This window comes from Falco biarmicus, chromosome 5 (assembly GCF_023638135.1).
Source record: "Falco biarmicus isolate bFalBia1 chromosome 5, bFalBia1.pri, whole genome shotgun sequence".
In the NCBI taxonomy this organism is placed as follows: Eukaryota; Metazoa; Chordata; class Aves; order Falconiformes; family Falconidae; genus Falco; species Falco biarmicus.
Genome location: NC_079292.1, coordinates 92,456,815 through 92,479,268, shown reverse-complemented (window position 1 = coordinate 92,479,268; position 22,454 = coordinate 92,456,815). Strand labels below are relative to the sequence as shown.

The following is a 22,454-nucleotide window of genomic DNA, read 5'->3' as shown; positions in this document are numbered from 1 at the left end:
TGAAAACAGCAGGTGTTGGATTATTTAAAAATGTAGTTGCAGAAAGGTTGATCGGTCAAGTGAGGAGCTGTGTTTTACTCCTGGATATGGCTTATGGAAATAGTTATCTTGTTCCTTTAATAATTTACTATGAACTTCTCTTAGAAATTATTTCTCTTTTAAATACACATACTTTTAGCTGTGAAAACTTTTTCAGACCATGTTCTGCAAATACACTGTGGGTTGCTCTCCAGAACATCTTTCAGAATAGTTTTAAAGATTATTTACAGAAAGATTATACTCCTGAGACAACAAGTTGCAAGTACAAGGGATTTTGTAGTGATCAGAGGCTCGTGCTACGTGTGTAAGAGACTTTCTTACTCAGGAAACTTGAGGAGCGAGGCTAGTCTACAGAAAAAATAGGTTTTGTAAGTTACTAGCTGTCAGTCACTTGAATAATGTACCTTAAAGTTTTTGTATTTCAGAATCTAAATAATAAAGAATAAATTGTAAGAAAGTCCAGCACTGTCAGCAAACAGGTAAAACCTTTTCCCTATGTATAAGAGGAAGTCATGTGTCAGAGCTACATTGTCTGTGTCTGATGCAGCAGGCAAGAATCAGCCTACAATCGGACAGAGATGGAGGCAGAATCACTTCTTAGTTGACTAGCAGTTTACTCTGGGAAGAGAAATGAAGCAATAGTTAGTGACTGAAGGAAGTGGCTGCGTTAGCATCAGTTCATGGGCTGGTATACTGACAGGGAACAGAGAGAGAAATTAGGTCTGGTTTCAAATGCAAATAAAAATGACATATTCATGTTTCAGTCTCAAATGACAGCAAGCAGTGTGATACCTAGGAACAGAATCACAGCATGTTTGGGGTGGGAAGGGACCCCTGGAGATCAACCAGCCCAACCCCATGCTAAAGCAGAGTCACCTCGAACGGGCTGCACAGAGCTGCGTCCAGGTGGGTGTGGATGTCTCCAGAGAATGAGACTCTACAGCCTCTCTGGGCAGCCTCTGCCAGTGCCCCATCACCCTCACAGTAAAGTTCTTCCTTGTGTTCAGATGGAACTTCTCATGTTGCCGTTTGTGGCCGTTTCCCCTTGCCCTGTTGCAGGGCACCACTGAACAGAGCCCGGCCCCATCCTGCTGACACTCACCCTTAAAGTACTTGCATGCATTAATAAGATTCTCCCTCAACCTCTCCAGGCTGAACAGCTTCAGCTCTCTCAGCCTTTCCTCGTAAACAAGATGCTGCCATCCCCTCATCATCTTCGTAGCCTCTGCTGGCCCCTCTGATGTGCCTCCCCAGGGCAGAGCAGAGGGGCAGGATCCCCTCCCTCAACCTGCTTGTCACACTCCTCATGCCCCCCAGGGTCCTACTGGCCCCTTGGCCACACAGACACACTGCTGGCCTATGGGCAACTTGCTGCCCCCCCAGCACTCCCAGGTCTTTCCCCACAGAGCTGCCTTCCCACAGGTCAGCCCCAGCTCATACTGGTGTGTGGGGCTGTCCCTCCCCAGGGGCAGGACCCTACACTTCCCTTTGAACTCCATGAGGTCCCTCGGTGCCCAGCTCTCCAGCCTGGCCAGGGCTGGCTGAATGGCAGCGCCGCCTCTGGGGTACCAGCTGCTCCTCCCAGTCCTGTATCATCAACAAACTGGCTGGGGGTGCGCTCTGCCCCTTTGGCCGGGTCAGTGATGGACAAGCTGAACAGGACTGGCCCCAGCACTGACCCTGGGGAACCCTGTGAGCTACAGCCTCCAGCTCAGCTCTGTGCTGTTGTCTGTGATGTTTTATACCTTCCACCTTGGAGGTTTGCTCTATACCATTTCCATAAGTTAGCAGGTTCTGAAGAAACAGCCAGACAGAAGACAGGGGCAGCAGGAGCCAGCACTCTGCAGGTGACAGTGGCCCTATGATGGCCCTTTGGCTCTTTCTGGGCACAGGTCCTGCCTACCTGGTGCTCCCCTTTGGCCTGAGGCGCTGCTCGGGCATGCAGCAGCCCTCAGCATGTGCTGTTATGGGAGCTGAGCGAGTGGTCACGAATGGAGTGAGGATCAGAAGGGTAAAAGTGAGGAAAAACTTCTGGGTTGAGATAAACACAATTTAATAGGTAAAGCAAAATCTGTGTGTGGAAGCAAAGCAAAACAAGGAATTCATTCACCACTTCCCATCACAGGCAGGAGCCACCACTTCCCATCAGCCACTTCCAGGATGGCAGGACTCCATCATGTGTAATGCTTACTTGAGAAGACAAATGTAACTCCAAATATTCCCCCTTCCTCCTTCTTCCACCAGTTTTATAAGCTGAGCATGATGTCATATAGTATGGACTATCTGTTTGGTCAGTTGGGGTCAGCTGTTCTAGCTGTGTTCCCTCCCAGCTTCTTGTGCCCCCCAGCCCACTCAGGGGTGGGATGGTGTGAGCAGCAGAAAAGCCCTTGGCTCTGTGTAAGCACTGCTCAGCAGTAACTACAACATCCCTGCATTAATCAACACTCTTTTCATCACAAATCCAAAACACAGCCCTATACGAGCTGCTATGAAGAAACTTAACTCTGTCAGCCAAAACCAGTACAGCACCAAAGATATGTGCTTCTGTGACCTGTGGTCCAGCCGCACTCACCGGCACTTAGCCCTCCGTATACACACATGCACACCGACTAGTCACCTCACCCAGGAAAACAGCTAGAAACATTTTACTGAGGAGACATAATGGACAGTGCTGCTTAGGTGCAGGGTGTAGCCAGACAATCATACCGATCAGCAGCCCACCTACCCACCCCTGGCTGCTTCTCACAGAATCACAGAGTGGCTGAGGCTGGAAGGGGCCCCTGGAGCTATCTGCTCCAGCCTCCCACCCAGAGCCAGCTGGCAGGACCACATCCAGATGGCTTCTGAGTATGTCCAAGGGACCCAACCCCACAGCTTCCCTGGGTAATCTGTTCCAGTGCTCAGTCATCCTCGTAGAAAAAAAAAAGTGTTTCCTGAAGTTCAGAAGTAAGCTCCTGTGTTTCAATTTGTGCCTGTTTCCTCTGGTCCTTTTGTCCACCTAACCTATTTTCCCACACTTCCTCCTACCCAAACATCCTTGATCCCTCCCTTTCCCCACCTTTGATTCCTCTCCTAAATGTTCCATCATAAGCCTTGTGCAAGTCCAAGATGCTCTTCCCATGCATCCCATGGTGTTCCATCCCCTTGAGCCTCTACAGCGACCGGGGAAGCCATTGCGTTGATCACAGCTGCAGAGCAGAGCTGGTGGCTCTGTTGGCAGGGTCCCAGAGAGGGTCAGGGCAGGGCCACCCCTTCACCCATTGTGCCTCTGTTCTCCTTTGCACGTGGAGACAAGCTTTCTAGCACATATCCTAACAAATGCATGCCATTGTATTGTTGTTTAATTACAATGGTGACTGTTTTCAAGGAATTTGGCAGAAGGTTTGGGCGGGTTTTTTTTGTTTCAACAATTTTTTTCCACAAACGTCTACAGAAAATCATTGTCTATGTCAATTCAGAACCTTAACTCACCATGTTCTGTGATTCTGTGTATACTTTTCACCAAAGCAGCTATGAACCTTCCTGTAAGTAAAGAAACTTTTTAATGAAAATATGTTCCAAAACTCTTGCCTTAGAATTCCTGACTCGGAAAAAAAACTAGATTAAGACAGTTCCTGAACAAGTCAACTTTTTTTCTTTAGGTGTCATTACACCTTAGACTACACACTTCAGTTTTTCCAGTGTTGACTGTGTCTGTGTAAGGTGCAGACTCAGACCTGTTCCCCTGCATTTCTTGGGTCCCAGTAGGTTTTTGTGTAGCTTGGCTTCCTAAGGACTGCGTCTGGGTCCCACCGTTATTCCTGCATTTGACTGTAACAAAATTCTCTGTGTTCTCTACCTTTTAAATCCCTGTGCTAAGCTACTATATGGTATTTGAAGCATCTGTAGTAGCAGACCAACATTGTAGAGCAAGAAACCAATGTGTGCATCTTCCCTCTTCTGTCAGGCTCTTTGTCAAGTGCTCTGTGGTTACTGCAATGTTATTTTGTGAGTCCACAGGAAAAAGAACTGGGAAAAGTGTATCCATACCAAAGGAAAGAGGCATGCCTGGGAGCAGAGCAGGAAAAGAGGGTTCTTTGGGCATCAGCCCCACTCCAAGAGATGATGGGGCATGAGGAACAACACGAAGACCTACCTGTCCTTCTGCTGCTTATGCTGCTGCATCTCCTGAGATAGCTTGCCCCCCCCCCCCCCCCCCCCCCCCCCCCCCCCCCGGCCCTTAAGTAATCCTCTTCTCTTGTTGGGGACCCTGTGTCTCGAGCAAGAAAGGAGGGAACGAATAGAGAGTATTGGAACACTGAGGTGCAAGTAATAGTTTGTCTGAGAGGAAGAAGCTGAGGCAGATGAGGGAAATTGCTTCTTCACACCGTACTGAACATAGGAATGAAGGAATATGGGGATGTGCCCAGCAAGCATTTTCAGCTGAGTATCATCATGGCAGAACAGCAAAGAAAAAGGAGGCGTTCCTGTTGAAGCCGCTGTGAATCACACAGCAGGGACATCACTCAGCATTTCCGAGCCCTGTCAGGTCAGAAAAAGAGAAAACTCACCAGTCATTAGAAATAATTTACGTTTTAGCAGTATGGTTAGCTCAAACTTGTAAATACAGACACAACTCCCTGCAAAAAAAGTTTAAGTTGGACTATTTAGAAAGGTGAACTGAATAAGTCTAATTTAATAGTAAATTAAGAGTAGTAATAATCTCATTAACCATATGCAATAGGTAATCATGATTAGGCACTGTCCTTTCCATAACCTGGCTCTGTCTCTGTGTACAAAGGTGCTGTTGAATTGAGGCTGTCAAATGGAACTGGCCCCTGCTCTGGGAGAGTGGAAGTAAAATATGAGGAGCAGTGGGGAACTGTGTGTGATGGTGACTGGACCATAGATGATGCTGAGGTTGTTTGTAAGCAGTTACGATGTGGATCTGCTGTTCAGGCCCTTGAACAATCTCCTTTTGGAGAAGGATCTGGACCGACGTGGCTGTATCGGGTTGATTGCCGTGGTGATGAACCCAATCTCTGGAACTGTTCACATACAGGATGGGGTGCTTTTACCTGCCCTCATTACTATGATACTGGAGTGATCTGCTCAGGTAAGAAGTCATCCAACCTTGTATAATGGAAAATGTTACAGGGCTGAGATTAAACTTTGTCCTAGCTGGATAAAACCAGGTACTGCGTAGAGGTAATGCTTTCTCCATGGCCTCCGCTCCGCCAAAGCACGTTGCATCAGCATTATGTCTTCTACTGACTGTCAAGTGTATGGCTCCTTTGCTGGGGCACAGCAATGACATAGAAAGGAAGCAGACATAGTAAATGACATAGAACAGGACAAGAAACACTTGGTTTCTATCACAGCTATCCCAGGCAGCAGGTAAGCAGTACTAAACTTGTCTTTGACCAAGAATAGGAGTTAAAAAAGCAGATGTAGGTGGAGAAGCAAGAAAACGCTATGTTGTGCCATACAGCTACTCTTCTCCAGCTCTTTGTGTAAGCTAAGACAAGACAATCTACAAAGGCAAAAAACTCCAATGTCTGTGTGGCTGCCTTCCTCTGCAAAATGTGCTTGGTTTTGCTCTTTGGATAAAGGACCATCGCAGGAGGTGTTTCCTTCCCAGCTTCAGGACTTCACATTTGTCCTTTTTGATTTTCATAAGGTTCCTGTCAAGCCCATTAATCCAGCCTGTCTAGGTCCCTCCGAACGGCAGTTCTGCCCTTGGGGTTATCTCTCCAACCCCCTAAACGGATAAGAGTGCACTCCCACCTCCTCCAGGCTCTTGGAAAAGGTTCTGAACAGAGCAGTTCCCAGGAAGGGCCCAACAAGTGGCATTCCCGTGCTGCCAGCCCCGGGGAGAGTGCCACCCACTGATGGCTCCTCTCTGAGCCTGATCCTCTGGTTAGCTTTCCAGCCGAGTAGTTGTCCAACCACCCAGACTGTAACATCCTAGTCTGGATACAAGGCTATTGTTCAAGAGAGTGTCAAAGGCCTTGCTAAATGTGAAGTAAATGGCATGCACTGGTCTCCCCCCATCCACAAATCCAGTCACTTAAATTTATCAGAGAAAGTAATGTCACACAGGCATGATCTACCCTGGGTAAATCTGTGCTGCCTCTTCCCACTCACCTTCCTGTGCCCAGAAATGTGTTCCAGGAGGATTCACTCCATGCTTTTCCCAGGTACCAAGGGAGGCTGACCAGCCTGTAGATCACCAGGCTGTCTTTTTAGCTTTTTCCGAGGATGGGTGCAACTTCCTGTCTTCTTTCTGGGACACTTTGGTTTCCTATTCATTTGAACAATGGAGTCTCAAGGACACACACTAGGAAATGGCTATTTATTTATCTGTTTATCTGGGGATTGCTGCTCCCCAAGCATTTGGCAAATGTTCAAAACTTCCCTTCTTCTGTAGTTTCCCAAGGATTTAGTATTTTCACATACTAAGAAATCAGCATTCCTGCACACAATTTTCTCTTGTTAGTGGCATACAGGAATTGCCACAATGGTTATTTAAAAGCGTCAGTGGTCCTCACAGAGGTGAGGTGTCTTGCTCACAGCGGTGATTTGTCTTGCCCACAAAGTTATGGGAGTTTCTAAATCAGGTCAGTACAACCAGCCCTTGATGATGGATTTCTCGGAATTTTTTTCCCAGGTTTCTCTGAGCTGCGTCTGACTGGAGGGGACACTGCCTGCTCAGGACAGCTGAAAGTAAAGCAAGAAGAAACCTGGGCTACGGTCTGCTTTTCACATGTGGATTTCAAAGCTGCCTCTGCTGTATGTAACGAGTTAGCGTGCGGCCACGCTGTGGGTATCTCGAGAGGAACTCACTTTGGAGACAGAAGTGAAGTGACCTGGCAAGAAGAGTTTCACTGTGTGGGGAATGAGACTCACCTGGCACACTGTCCAAGGGCGCCGCACCGCAGCGAGGCCTGCTCGCATGGTGCCACTGTGGCGTGTTCAGGTGAGACTTCGGACTGAGAGGCATCATTCATAGGTGACATTCCTATGTCGTCTTCCTGTTGACCCACAGTTCAGACCCGCCTCAGGGCTCCGGGGTGCTTCCCCTGTCGTGCCTCAAGCCACCCAGGGAAGGCCAGGGCACAGTCGAGAGCAGCCCAGCCTTTTCTCGGTTGCTCTGCCGAGAGCCCGCGCCTCACACAGGCCTTACTGTCACTTCACTTCTGCACCAGGGGTGCTGATCTCAAAAAGGCTGTGACTTATTTTATGCTACCAGAGGTGTGCACTCTATAGTGCTGAGAATTCCTTCCAGGTCTTTCTCATGCACATAAAAGGGGAGATGGCCAGAGCAGACAAGCAGGAACATGGAGAAACGGAATTATTTTCTGTGCTGCCAGTGTGTGTGTTAATCCCTGGCATTTCAGTTAATCATGAAACTGGGAGAGGTGCCATATCTCCAAAAGGTTAAAGGAGGCACAAGTTACAAATCTATTAAAAAAAAAAAGTTGTCAGAGGCCTGGATGTCTTTAGATGTGACTGTCAGATAACATTATTTAAGAACTCCATATGGTCTATGGCTGCTCTAAATACAGCTAACTTACTGCCAGCCACTACCAAAATGGTGAGTAGACCTAGCAAACACAACTTTTTTTCCAAGGGCACAAATCAAAGTGAGTAAACTGAGCATGGGGCAGAGCTGCTACAACATGCTGCCACCAGACATGCCTGGGAAGGACCAGTTCAGCCGCCCCCCAGCTGAGCAGCGGCAGTCTGTCCAAGGCTGCTGTGGGCACTTCCCTACAGCCATGGTGACCTGCAGCCCCAAACACCGAGCTGTGCCCACCAAGCTGTGCTGAGCTGTGCCAGCCAAGTTGTGCCAGATGAGCTGTGCCCGCTGAGTGGCCCCGTTAGCTGAGGTATCAGTAGCTGGCAAGTCTTGATTCCTGCCTCCGCTTGCAAGAGTCACAGCTTGGAGCAGAAATACAGGTCTTGTTGGGGAGTACGCTGCAGGGACCAGGGAAGTGCAAGTGACAGCGTGGGAAGGCAGCGGGGCTGCACAGGGCCAGCAGCAGGGTACCACAGTCCTACCCATGCTGCACTTAAATTACCGTGAATTTGCCTGTGGGCATGGCCCATTGTGTTCAGAGTTTTGTGCTGTGGCATGGATGAAAGCTGAGAATTGCACACAGCAGCTGCTGCTTACTAGGTAGTGTGAGATGACCAGCTACTAGGAGAGAGAGAGTGTTACTGGGAGCTCCTGCTGTGAGTTTCTCACATGCTCCAAATGCAAGGTGTGATGTTGGAACTGCCTCTGCGAGAAAAAAATGTTGCAAGGTAGCAGCAGTATTGTGGGAGGAGGAGACAGCAGAGCAGAGGAGGAGAGGCTGAACTTAAAGAGTCAAGACACTTTTAGTCATGTAGTGCAGGCTACAGCATGGACAATAAAGACTTATTTTCAGAGCTGGCTCATGAACATCCTGGTCTAACATGCTTCCCAGTAACTTCAGACATAGCAACTGCTAGTTCCTTGCAGCTGCATCCCTCTTACAAATTTCAGTGCAACAGCATGCACACACACAAAAGTAACTGCTAAGTTCCTGTATTCTTCCTGCAGGCTATGGTGGGTACAGGCTGGCAAATGGCAGTACCACATGTTCAGGGAGAGTAGAGCTACTTCATGGAGGCATGTGGGGAACCCTGTGTGACTACCTGTGGGATTTCCCAGCTGCCAATGCCCTCTGCCAGCAGCTGGACTGTGGAGTTGCTGTGCTGATACCAAGTGGACGGTCCTTTGGGCAAGGAAATGCATCTGTCTGGAACGGCACATTCAGCTGCAAGAAGAATGGCTCCCACCCGAGAGACTGCCCTGTGAGTGTGCTGGGTCACGATGAGTGCCCTGCCGGGAGAGAGGCTCGTGTGGTATGTTCAGGTGAGCAGTGGAAAGGTCTAAGAGCAGAAAAGAAAAATCTCTTTGAGGAAAAATACTGACCCAGACTCCAGAGGGTGTTTGTGGAGCCAGGCTCTGTCTTTTGTCCACTGCTACAGGCATTTCCAGGAGTTGAGCTGCACTTTCACTCATGCCACAAGGCTGCTCTCTGTGAAATGCTCCTGGTGTCAGGGGACAGCAAGAACAGGGCTGCTCCGCCAGGTAGGATGAGTTGGGGGCAGAGGGTGAGAACAACACAGGCAGCATCCTTATGCACCGAGGCACAGTCCACACCACCCGCACAGGGGAAGGTGCTGATGGCAAGGTCTATGGTCAGTTCCAGACAAGGCAAAGTAATGAATCAGATGTAGGGCCCAGCTGGAGAGGGTTGGCAGGATTAGCGAGAGATGGGACTGGAGACAGTTAAACCAGTCACATCGTTGAGGCAAGGACTGAAGGTCTGGTCCAGTTTCAGAGCCTTGGACCAGCAACCTGGGGGTGCACAGCTGGACACCCCAGCTGAGGCTGGTCAGAACAATCAAGGTCTAATGGCTCAGCCAGAGCCCTGAAACCTGGTGCCCTGAGTTTAAAAATTGCAAAGGGGACCAGATCCTGATTTCTAGTCGTTCTTCTCAGTAAAATAGGATGGGCTGAATTCTAGGTATGAGTATGGAAGTTGCAGTGGTCCAGTGGAGTAATTTTTGCTACTGAATGCTAAGGAGAACTCATTCCCTTTTCCCAGTCCCTTTCAGGTCATGCCCATGAGCAGTTACCGGTGCGACACCTCAGTGCTCACCTTCTTTTGTGTGCAGGGTGCCCGGGGGGCAGGTTGGTGAATGGCACCACGTGCTCTGGCAGGGTGGAGATCCGCCATGGAGACACATGGGGAGGGCTCTGCCGCTCCCACTGGAATTTGCAAGCTGCCAACGTCCTCTGCTATCAGCTGAACTGTGGCTATGCGAAGTCAATCCAGACAGGAGACCGTTTTGTGGAGGAGAGTGGGCCTATATGGAGAGATGCTTTTCACTGCGAAGGGACAGAGTCCTGCCTGTGGGACTGTGCTCAAGTGACTTTGGGCAATCCAGCCTGCTCAGCCAGAGAAGCAGCCACTGTTGTTTGCTCAGGTAAGTCAGGAGCAGCCATTTAGGCAGTGCAACTTCAGACCAGAGCACGGCTGGTGATCTCGTCCTGCCAAGCAAGTCTGGTATGTCAGCCTATCTTTAATGGCCTTTCCTTTCCCCCCTGCCTCCAACCTTTACTTCAGCACAGAAACTTCATGTAGTAGAAGGCTTCACATTATTTAGATGTGCCTGACTCCTGACAGGATCTAGTCTTTGAGCTAGGGAAGCCTTTCTCGCTTCCCATTACAGACCCTTGTGTGCATGCAAGCAAATAAATCCTTAACAGATGCAGTCTCCTTAACCAGTGGTGAGAATTATTCTTTTACCAACATAGAGATTTGTCTTTCCCATCTTTCCTGCGTGTTATTTCTACTGCAGTAAGAGTGGCAGATGTTATTCAATACATTTTCCAATTCTCTTGAGCCCAGGTCTTGATGAATCGCTCAGACTCTCAGGTGGTAACAGCCGTTGTGATGGGCGTGTTGAGATCTCACTCCATGGCACGTGGAGCAGAGTCCTGGATGATGACTGGGGCATTAAAGACGCCCATGTGGTCTGCAGGCAGCTCCAGTGTGGAATTGCCAAGAAAGCCTATTACCTCCCAAGGTCTGAGCGAGGCGTGGGTCATGTTGGCTTGAGAAATGTCCAGTGTGCTGGAACCGAGACTCAGCTGATGCTGTGTAAGACCTCCCTTTTCCAGGCAGAGCCAGCGGGAGTTGCTGAAGATGTTGGTGTGATTTGCTCAGGTGAGTTACTGTGCAAAAGGTACACGGTGCTTCCCAGGGCTGCCTCTAGCCCACCATGATGTGGCCTCACCCGGTGTTAAACAGGCATGGGGCTGAGCTTGCAAAATCCACCTGCTTCTGTACTCTAGGGGACAACGATAGTTAAGGAAGCAAATGTAATTTACATAGTGTTTCCTTCATTTGGATTTGTTAGAGGATTTATCCCACACAATCAAAAAAAAAAAAAAAATAGAATACAGAAGCCATAAGAACACTAATTTGGCCACGACTGCCACACATTCTGGCTGTCGCTTAGGAATTAAATAGGTGACATTCTGTGACATTTCTGTATGTATAGATAGCTGCAGTCTTTCCAAGGTAAATTAGAACTGTTTCTACTCTTATCTTGTAATCCATCTGTAACAGAAACTGTCTCTGTCTCTGCCAAACTAAATGAGTTTAGATAGAAAACAGCTTCTCCGGCTTTCTAAGATAAGGTGATCTTTGCATATACTCGCTATGACTAGACACTCCTTTTCTGCAACATCTCACAGGAACTGTTCAAACATTTACTTGATGCAGGAGTAGGCCTTCCCTTTTGTGTGGTTTTAGCATCACAGGCATTCTACCCAAGAAACCATAACACAAGAATATAACACTGGAATATAACAAGAACGTGATGCCTTAACAGTGCTTTAAACGTGCATCCATTGCACTGGCCTGTGCATCACTGTTACGTTGCGTGCTGACAGCTGGGTTTTCTCCCTGCAGGTAGCAGACGGATCAGGTTGGTGAATGGAACAAAGCGGTGTGCTGGGAGAGTAGAGCTTTATCATGATGGCATCTGGGGCACCATCTGTGACGATAACTGGGATCTAGCAGATGCTAATGTTGTTTGCAAACAGCTGGGATGTGGACATGCCATCAAGGCATTTGTATCTGCTCATTATGGTGAAGGCTCAGGACAGATCTGGCTGGATGATGTGAACTGCACTGGGGCTGAATCCGATCTCTGGGCATGTCCCTCTAGGGCATGGGGTGAGCACAACTGCCAACACAAAGAGGATGCTGGAGTCCTGTGCTCAGGTATGTTTGGAAAAGCCTTTTCTGAGTCTGTGGGTTGAAAGGGAAGGGTTACATGAAGGAGAAGCAGAGAATAGAGGAGAGTTGCTTGGACAGCCTCTTGCTTTCTAGGCTACAAGCATAGCTGGTCAGCCCATCCCCTTGGTCCCACCAAGATGCAAAGGGTCTACAGAAGTCCTTATTTTGCATTAACACACACATGCATATGTGTGTGTGGTGGAGTGGGATAACTGGGTGGTAAATTTGAGGGTTTTGGTAAAGATTTCCACAGCAAAGGGCTGTGTGTGTTCCTCGTGTGGGAAAGGCCATCAACTGCCATGTCCCCATTACAGTCAGTTATGACTGGCTCTGACACCAACAGAAATAAACCTTTGGGCCCCACAGCAATCACCGATCAGAGGAGCATATGGTGGCTCTGCCTATGCATATTTAAGACAGAGTGGCAGCTGCAAGAAAGCAGAAATGAAGGAGAAGTGGAAAAAGACACTGCTGGGGACATGGATGAAGACATGGTTTCTGTGCCAGAGGAGGTATGCTGTCCCTGTGGTAAGCCACACTGGAACAGATAAACTCCTGAGGGCACTGCAGCCTGTGGAGCACCCACAGTGGAGAAAATACAATCCCTGAAGGGATTGCAGGCTGTGGAGCATGCATGCATGCTGGAGTAGAGGAAAATGAATAAGAAGCCAGGAGCAGAAAAAAACACAACCTCCTGCACTGCCACCCTCACTGAAGGAATTGGGAGGGAAAATAAAGGAAGTTAGGACCAATGGAGTGGATCAAAGGAGTTTCCCTAATGTTTAATTGTTAATGTTTTCTTTTTTCCTTGTTACCCAAAGTAATAGTTAAGATTATATTAAGTGCAAAAAAAAAAAAAAAAAAAAAAAAGTTCTTTTTCCCAAGTGGAAACTGTTTTGCCCATGATAGCAGACAGTAAATGTAGGAGACACTCCAGCAACACTAGTACCTGGCATGCCCTGGGACTGGAATAATTGCTGCTTGTGGGAGCACCTACAGCTCATATTGGCTGACCTGGAAGTGGACCCTGACACCTTGGAAGGGGAAACTGGGGGCTTATGATGAATTAAAAAACCGAGTCCTTTCAGCAGCCCTAGTTACAGTAATTACAGAGTCCTACGGAAAAGGGTATGCTGCTCTGCAGACTATGACCATTCGATGGGTCTTTGAGCATAAATGGAGAAACTTGCAGTCACTGCTCCAGGGAGAGGCCTCTGCAGTGGCTGTGGCATTGCTGGGACACCAGAGCAGAAGAGATAGAGCTGAAAGCTTCAGACAGCAGGGCTTTGGGGAGTTCAGGTCATAAGCCACTTGTAAAGATCATACTGCACAACGTAGGAGGGCTTTGGGACCAGTTTATGGAGAGGTATGTTGAACAGTGCCTAATTGTGCTGATTCTACAAACAAAATACCCCTCTGAAAGGACTGGGAAGGAGCGAATAATCAACTGCAGTTTCCTGGACTGCTGGAGTGTGGTCACAGGCAAAGGGAGAGAGATCCTGAAATGCTTGTGATCATTAATGTTAGAGCTTGGGTTCTCCACTGGCTAGGCACAGCTACTTGTGCCCCTCTGGTACCACCTGGGGGGATGCCCTGCTGATCAAGTCAAGGAGTGACTTATGTATACCATTCTGGAGTGAGGATGCCAGAAGAAGAGTGCAAGCTTAGCAGCGCAGACTAGGATAATACTGAGGAACCAGCAGCATGGCCAGCCTCAGGAAAATGAGAATGGGAGTGCTGTGTGTGCCCCTCCTACACACTGAGACTTAAGGATGGATCTGAAAGAAAAGGGAGACAATATGAGAGACTGGAAGGAAAAGCCCTCTAGGTCCATAGACCTAGAATTTTGAGCACAGGAGAGAGGTGAGAGCTTATTTAAACCACTCCCTTTTGCTACCCCCACTTTTGGACCACTTTGTGCTCTGCAGCTGATCTGAACTTACTGCACTGAGGGGTGGTGTCCCCTGGCCTGGCAGTGGATGAAGTTAACCAAAGTTATTAGGCTGGCCAGACAAGGTGGCCAGGCACCCTTGCCTCAACAACACTGTGCACTGGGTCAATACTGAACTATAGCAGCACTCGGGGCATCTTACTATCCCCTCTGTGTAGCAGTGACAAATAAACTGTCCTTGGAGTAACTGGAGGAGAAACATGCCCAGCTCTGGAGGAAGGGAATCTGAGCTTGAACAGGCGGGTTTGGCACACCCTATTTGCTGCCACTGGCTCTACTACCCCTGTCACCCTTGACACTGACTTTCTTGACCACCAGAGATGGATGGATGGGACAGAAAGGCTTCAGGGTTTTTGGAATAGGCACTGTGGCTTGCACAGGTGAGAACAAGCTATGGGACTCCCCAGGACTCTCTAATCATCCAAACATTGCTGAATTTGCTTAAATAGATCCCGGTGTCAGTCCTTTGCCGATCCAAGCGATTTGCTGAAAGCACTATCAACCTGACCATGGGGCTGCCAATAAAATCCCCTAAATAATTGTTTCCGTGGGAAAGCAAGCGGTGGTCTTAAACACACACCATACAACAGTGCTGTTTGACCTGTGTGGAGTCTGCTGGAGGATGATGGTTTACAATAGACTTCAGAACTCTGAATGAAGTCACACACCCTTTAGCTGCAGCTGCTACAGTTCCAGACCCATTGCAGCTCTTGTATGAGCTAGAAGCTAAAGAATGTACCAGGTATGCCATAACTCATATTGCAAATACTTTTTTTTCTCTTTTCTCTCAATCCCACTGGTCGAAGATGCAAGACCTCAGTTTGCCTTCACCTGGAGTGGTGTGCAGCACATCTGGAACCAGCTGTCCCAAGCGTGGAAACACAGCCCTTGCTATTTGCTATAGCATCATCCACCAGATTTTAAAGCAATAGCATTCCAAAGAACTTTCCTCTAACTTGATGATGTATTGATTGGAGGAACAACTCCAGAAGTACTAAGTACAGGGCTCTAGGTAACCATACCTTTCTCAGTGCTGCGTTTGCCATCAAGCACTCCCAAGTAAAAAGGGCCCCTCAAGATATACGTGTTTTAGGCACACAAAATGGATGCAGATACATGCCAGCTGACCAGATTGCTTGGATAAGCACCATGGACCTCCACACAACAAACAAGAACCTGAGCTTTCTTGGGCACTGCTGAATTTTGATGTATGCATATCTCTGGTGATAGCCAATGGACTAAACCCACGTAACAAATGACCTGAAATTAAGCCTCATTTTGGGTGGGAAGAGGAACACCAGCAATCTTTGGAGCTAATCAGCAGAAGGTAGTCCATGCCCTGGCCTTAGGACCAATATAGGTAGGTAGCAATGTAAAAACTTTGTTATATACACACACAGGAAAGAAAAACATGATATGGAGTCTGTGGTACTATGAGCATCTCAAGAGATGAGAGACACTGTTGGCACTCTGGTGTCAGAGCCACAAAAGAGCAGAAAATGTCGACTGCCCTATAAAGCAAGAAGCCCTCGCTGCATATGCAGAGGGTGTCTGGGTGCCACTGAAGTGGGCGCAGAGCAGCCACTGCGGTTACGCCCTAGACCAGCCATCCTGAATTTTAGGTTCAAGGATTCAACACCACCAAGGGAAGAGCAACCACAACTACATGGCAAAACTGGCTACTGGCCCTTTTCCCATCTGCACTCACTGGTTCAAGCTCCAGAGCAGGATTAGTTGAACTAAGTCAATGGCCAGCAATCAATAGCATGAGGAAGACCAAACACCTCTGGCTGTCAAAGCCCTAGCATATGGTGAATTAAGTACCAAAAATAAACAACAGAGTTTCTTTACTGATGGATCCTGTAAAAGCACGGCAGGATACAGGAGGTGGAAATCCTTGGAACCCCTCTATAGGAGAAGCTGCCATCTGGAAGGAGACTTGAAGAAATTAGAAAGGCCTTGAAAAGGGCCTTGGGACATACCCAGGAGCACCAACAGACCCATGTATACAGGCTCCTGGATAGTGAAAAAATGTGGTAAGGAAATGGCTTGAATGAAAGTGTGATAACGGGCAGCAGTGAGGAAAACTGTTTTGAGCTGAAGTATGGAAAGCAGTACAACAGCTGCTTGAAGGAAGACCCACTTAGTATGTCATGCTAATAATGCACATATCCCAAGTTCAAAGGCAACTCAAGAAACATAGCAACCAAGCTGACCAGCTGGCTCAACTGTCAGTAGAGATCTGGGACAGGAGCATAAAGGAAAATTATTTGGAGACAGATGAGCCTAGGAAACTGCTGACCATGCTGTGAGGGACTGAGGACAGAGAAGGCTGCTTAAGCTTGTGTTGGAAAGACACAATGCAAGCAATGTGGCAGTGTGATGTCTGTGGAGTAACACACCACGCATCATGAATGATGAAACAGTATGCACGGTGAGAGAAGTGAATGTTGGGAGATGGCTGGCGATGGATTATACCGACCAACACCTTCCTCCCCAGCAACACCGGCAGATGCTATGGTCTCAGTGGCAGAGCACCACCACGGTGGTTAGAAGCTTTCCCCACTCAGACAGCAGGCACAGGTAGCACCTTAGAAGGGATATATAAACAGTACCTGTTGGCACTGCCGCTTAGGCGGGAATCAGACAACATAAGTCATTATAAAAATTCAACCATTTGAGAATGAGTGGAGTGGGTACATCACCAGGCAGCTGGAAAGTAGAGCTGAGCAATGGTTTATTTAAACCCATGCAGCCCAGGAGAAAACCTAGGCCTATTTGAGTGACGAAGTACCAGCCAGCCCTGAGGATGCTTGGATTGGGAAGCCTGCAACAGCTGCAATCCCTAAGACAGTGGTTGCTATTGTGTGAAGAGCAGGGTTTGCCTATTGGCTGGTCTTTGGAAAAAGAACAATCAAATGTGTGCCTTTACAAAAATGGCATAGGAAACAGTAATCTTACTTTACCTCATAAGCTATATTCTTGCTCATGCATTTTGCAGGGACAAGTTCTGAATCTTGTAACAAATATATGTTGAGATTGGTATATGATGTTAACTTTTGGGTTTAAGTGTTTGTCCCTTCCAGAGTGGTTTTTTTCTGACTCAGCATGATGAACAGGATTGTTAGCAGATTCTGGATTTCACTGATCACAGCCAAGTTCCTGGCTAATTACATTTTTGTGTCTTCACTTCTAGAGTTCCTGGCTCTGAGGCTGGTGAATGGCAATGACTGTGCTGGGCGGCTAGAAGTTTTCTACAATGGGACATGGGGGAGCATTTGCTCAAATTACATGTCTCAAGTCACTGCAAGAACTGTATGCAAACACTTGAATTGTGGAGACGATGGGGAAATCGCAAGTGACTTCCAGTACGGCAGAGGTTCTGGGCCCACGTGGCTGGACCACGTTGAGTGTACAGAGCAACATAGCTCTCTCTGGCAATGTCAGTCAGACCCCTGGGATCCTCAGTCATGTGATAACCGCGCAGAAGAGACCCATATTTCTTGCCGTGGTAATTAGAAATGCATCTGTACGGGACTGCCCAGACATACACATAAACCTACGCAAGCATATATGGACATTGTACTAATTACCTCACGTTCATTTGTTATCTGGTATATATTATTTCTAGTTTCATGCAAATGGCACAAACATTTTCTTTTGTCTATGTCCTTGATATAAATGAGTAAATTATAGTTACATGAATGGCACCGAGTGCAGTTACACAGTGAAAATCCCAAGGAAGTTCCTGATAGGATGGTGCCATTGCATATTTTTAAAGCAAAAAATCTATGCTACAGTCAGTCTGTGAGATCTGAGTTAAGGTCAGACTTCTCAAGACGTCTAGAGGCATGTATGTGTTTCTACATGTATGGAGGTGCATCAGTGCATATGTACATGTACACTCATGCATGCACATAGCCATGGACAAGTGTATGAATTAGTTTAGTTCTAAAGGTCCATTTCTAGTGCCTGCTTTTATGACAGTATTTCATATCTGTGGGTTCCCACTGTAATATAAATGAATTCTAGATGACATTTAAATCTACTGAAAGGGATTGCAGCTGCCTCACACAAGAAGAATGAAAGAAAGCAAGCAGAGTCATCAGGAAGATTATTTAATTCACAGCAATAGCCGAACAGTGATTCACCAAGTACGGGCCATGTATGTTATAGGAAAAAATTAACCTGATGATGAATTTTCAAGCATTTTATTCTCCCTTGCACTTTTCAGAGAATAATTATTTACTTCGGTATTTAAATTTTGCAGGAAGAAAAGAGGCAACGACCCCAACCTCATTTGCTGAGTGCCCGAACGCTACAAGTTGCTCAGGTACCTCTACCTCTTTGGTTCTCCTTACCACTCCCTGCGGACCTTCCTGCTGTTTCAGCGATACAGAAGGTTTCTGTGTCTTGCAGACAGGGAGAAGTTACGAGTCATAGGAGGAGAGGATGGATGTTCAGGCCGAGTGGAGATTTGGCACCAAGGTTCTTGGGGAACGGTCTGTGACGATTCCTGGGATGTGGCAGATGCTAATGTCGTATGCAGGCAGCTGGGCTGTGGATCTGCTGTGTCTGCTCTGGGTGAAGCTGCCTTTGGGGAAGGGACTGGTCCCATCTGGCTGGAGAAGGTGCATTGTAAAGGAATGGAGCTGTCTCTCTGGGACTGTCCTGCCAAGCCCTTGGTGGGCAAAACCTGTGATCATAAAGAAGATGCTGCTGTGGATTGCTCTGGTTAGTGACTGGTCCTTTGGTTCATTACACAGATCTGGGAAGGAGGTGGATAGAGCCACACTGTGCCAGCTGTACAGCCCAGTGACTAGCCCCTTCATAATTCTGACTGCAGTAATATTATGAATGACATGAAGATGTTCTCCCTATTTTTCACATTTGCATCTTCCTTAACCTGGACTCACCTTCCTTTTGCAGGTATGACAGAAACAACAGCATCACCCACTAGAGCAGGTAACACATTACTTCTTCCCTCTTTCTTTCTTCCATCAAATGAGAATTTAAAGTCCCTGATCCATCAGCAGTATATTCCAGCTCATCAGCAAGCATCTCCAGCAGCCTTTTGTAAAGGAGAGCTCAGTGGCACCATCCCCAGCTGCTGAATTCCAGCTGCTTGAGCGGGATCCACCACTGGGCAGCAGGTGACCTGCCTCACCCTGCCAGCGTGGGCACAGCAGGAGGCCACAGAGGATCAGCCCTTTGGGTCACCTGATTCTCTATCTGTTGCTTCTCCATTTCCATTCAGATCCTCCCCGCCGCCCTCCAACAGACAGTACAAGAATTTCAGTGCCTGTCATCCTCTGCATTGTCCTGGGGGCCCTTCTCTGCCTGGTCCTTGCCATTCTTGCTGGACAGATCCGACATGCCAGGGCACAGCAGAGAGGTGGGTCCCTTGGGACTGGTATGAGATGCCTCCTCCACATGGCTGGCAAGCGTCTAGTTGGCTGGGGAGGCTGGGGCTGGGTGACTGAGATGAGTGGCATGTGCTGCTACACTGAGATTCTCACTTACCGTCTGGCTGGGAAAGAGCCCAGCAGTGCTTATCCTCAGCCAGCACCTCTCGGTGACCTGGGTACCGGCCGGGCCACGCAGACCCCTTTAGGTGACTTCTCCTTTTCATGACCCCAGCCTGAGTATGAGCAGAGGCTGTGTGACTGATCACTGCCTTTTACTTGCAGGCTCTCGACTGTCCTATGACCCCTTCCCTGAGACTGTCTATGAGGAGATCGACTACGACGTGGTGAAGGAAAAGCAGGGCATGGCTGGCCTGGCAGGTCTGTGTGTCTTCCTCTTGTCAAGGGAAAATTCCTCCTGGTGGCTCAGATCCCAAGCTGAAACTTTGCAGGTCCCAAATATCCAGGGAAACAGAATTCCTAGATCTGAGTTGAGAAGTTTCCTGCCCACTGGACCCTGCAAGTTCCTCTCACAGGGACAGTTCATTTCGTGCTGTCCTCACTGCAGCCATATAGATCAAACCAATTAACAAGAAAACCTGCCACAAACAAACAAATAAAAAGATTCTTGCTGCCATTATTTAAAGCAGGAACAAATAAAGGAATAATTTGTATCTCCCTCCCAGCAGCTGTGTCTCTGTAGGCTTCCCCCTGCCGACTCTTTTCTTCCTTGGTGGCTTGCACCCCACCATGAGCCACAGGAGGCATTATGGGGCTCCTAGTGGATCCTTGGTTACTGCGCTGTAAGCTCTTTACCTTGCAGGAGTAATACTGGCTGCCCAGGAATCTGTTGACCTTGGATGGTATTACTGTAGCCTACCCTTGTCCTCATGATGCAGTCTTAGCAGCTAAGGCGAGTTTGATCTGATACCATTGTCTTTCTCATTTGCCTAGATTCTTATTCAGAGAGTACAAAACCAAAAGCACAGTTTTATAGTGGGGACAGTGATGAAGAAAATGGTCCCGGAGCAACTCAAGGTAATGGAAGATGGGGATCCTACAAAGAAAGAGACTCAAAATCAGGGCAGCTTTTAATTTCCAAAGCATTATTGGCCATTAAAAATTTTTTTCTTGCTGCACTTCATGTCCACTAGTGATGTTTTGATGTGAACCAAAAATTTCTGTTTAACTCTTGTGGTTGGAGAATGCAATGCAATCTCATATATAAGTGCTAGTCTTCTCTTCTATATGAGAAATTGCAAATAGATGTTTACTGGCAGTATTGCACTCTTCACAGGATCCAGTCATATGAATCTAACAATTTGACCACTGTTCTCCCAGAAATTGAGACTGTAGCAGCTTGTAAGCTATTCCTTCATTTCTGAGATAAATGAGGAGAATTAAGATACAGGAAAAACATGCTCCAAATAAGAATGTTGGCAGGTCATTGGAGCTGATTAAAGATTTTTAATCTGAGTGATCTGAAGAAAATGCAGTTTGCCAGATGTGGGGGATTTTTTTGTGTTTTGTTTGTTTTTGTTTTTTATAATTTGAAAAAGCTGAGTAAGAGAAAGTGTTTGGAGAAGAATTTCATTTTCCTAGAGCTGATCAAAATGCTCTCTTAGCTATTGCCCGGTCTCTGAGAGATCAACTGTCAAAGGCACAAGCAGTTTTGGACCTCAGTTGCTCATATCCCAGACTCTCTGCTGTACCATGTCTTTGATTTTATTTTCTATTGCTTTTTTTATATTAAGGGGGTTTATTATTTAAAATAAAACTAAAAGCTTTTCTTTTCCTTACACGATTTGAAATACTTATTAAGAGGATAATTATTCCAAAATAGATCTCTTTTTCTTATTCAGATTGAATATTGAGTAATAGGTAAAAAGTGAAATAAGAGTGCTTTTTATTTTTTGTATGTATTTTAATTTTATGTATGTATTATTTGTATGTCTATGTGTATATAACATATATACATACACACACACATATATACATATATTCCATAAAACAATGAAAACCAGTATTTTCTGAGGGGTGGATTCCAGTGCAGTTTGGACCACAGGGCTAGCTGCCCTGAGAAATGAGAGAGCGAGCTGGCTGCGCACAGAAGTGAGTGTGATGGGTAGAACGTTCCATGGATAAGGAATTGGCTGGATGGCTGCATCCAGAGAACTGCAGTCAGCAGCTCACTGTGCAAATGGGGTCCCTCAGTGGTCCGTCCTGGGACTGGCACTGTTCAACATCCTTATTAATGACACAGGGAGTGCGATGGAGCGCACCTGCAGCAGGTCTGCAGGTAACTCTAAGCTGAGCGGTGCAGTTGGTACGTGTGAGGGAAGGGATGCCGCCCAGGGGGACCTTGAGAGGTTTGATAAGTAGGCCAATGTGAACCTCATCTCATGAAGTCTACCAAGGCCAAGTGCGAGGTCCTGCATCTGGCTCAGGGCAATCCGCAGGGTCAGTACCAGCTGGCGAGGAACGCGCTGAGAACAGCCCTGTGGAGGACCTGGGCTGCTGGTGACAAATGACATGACCTGATAGTGTGCACCTGCAGCCCAGAAAGCCAGCTGAGCCCTGGGCTGCATCCTCAGCAGCGTGGCCAGCAGGGTGAGGGAGGGGGCTCTGCCCCTCTGCCCCTGGGTGAGACCCCCTGCAGCGCTGCCTCCAGCTCAGGGCACCCCGTGCAGGACAGACATGGACCTGTTGGAGCGGGTCCAGAGGAGGCCACAAACGTGATCAGAGGGCTGGAGTCCTCTGCTGTGGAGAGGGTCTGAGAGAGCTGAGGCTGTTCAGCCTGGAGAAAAGGAGCAGAACTGCAGGTATTTTTCTCTAGAAGTTTGCCCTAAGCTTGTAGCCACATGTCCATATGCAAACAGCCAAGGATGGCTACTTAGCTAGACCATTTCAGGGCAATTTAACAGAAGGTGGTTAAAGTAACGAAAATAGTAAGAAGCAGGTGCCACAGAGGGATAAACAAGGAGCAGTTTGTCATTGTGCAATTATGAAATGCAGTGGGGAATCTTAGTCTGAAATAAAACCCTGTCACAAACTGCCTCCCTCTTCAGATCGTCTTCTGCCTCCTGTCCCTACTCCGTGTTGATTTTCGCTTTCTACTTGTAACAGCAATGTATAACAATTATTGGAGTTATATCACTGTTGTCTGAAACACCTCAGAGTCCTCAGGGGGATTCTTGGGTTATTATTGTTCATTAGCATCATAATATCAGT

The 22,454-nt window shown here is 47.5% G+C and overlaps 1 protein-coding gene across 1 annotated transcript in view; it reads left to right on the top strand.

The window, feature by feature from the left end:
* Positions 1–22,454, top strand: part of LOC130149434 (scavenger receptor cysteine-rich type 1 protein M130-like) — a 28,143-nt gene that overhangs the window by 1,199 nt on the left and 4,490 nt on the right. Inside the window, exons 2-14 of the mRNA XM_056339047.1 lie at positions 4,820–5,134; positions 6,689–6,997; positions 8,609–8,923; positions 9,733–10,044; positions 10,470–10,787; positions 11,538–11,852; positions 17,015–17,329; positions 18,089–18,151; positions 18,238–18,552; positions 18,748–18,783; positions 19,076–19,213; positions 19,509–19,604; positions 20,178–20,261. Coding sequence (XP_056195022.1) covers positions 4,820–5,134; positions 6,689–6,997; positions 8,609–8,923; positions 9,733–10,044; positions 10,470–10,787; positions 11,538–11,852; positions 17,015–17,329; positions 18,089–18,151; positions 18,238–18,552; positions 18,748–18,783; positions 19,076–19,213; positions 19,509–19,604; positions 20,178–20,261 — 2,931 coding nt within the window. The remainder of the gene's footprint in view (positions 1–4,819; positions 5,135–6,688; positions 6,998–8,608; positions 8,924–9,732; positions 10,045–10,469; positions 10,788–11,537; positions 11,853–17,014; positions 17,330–18,088; positions 18,152–18,237; positions 18,553–18,747; positions 18,784–19,075; positions 19,214–19,508; positions 19,605–20,177; positions 20,262–22,454) is intronic.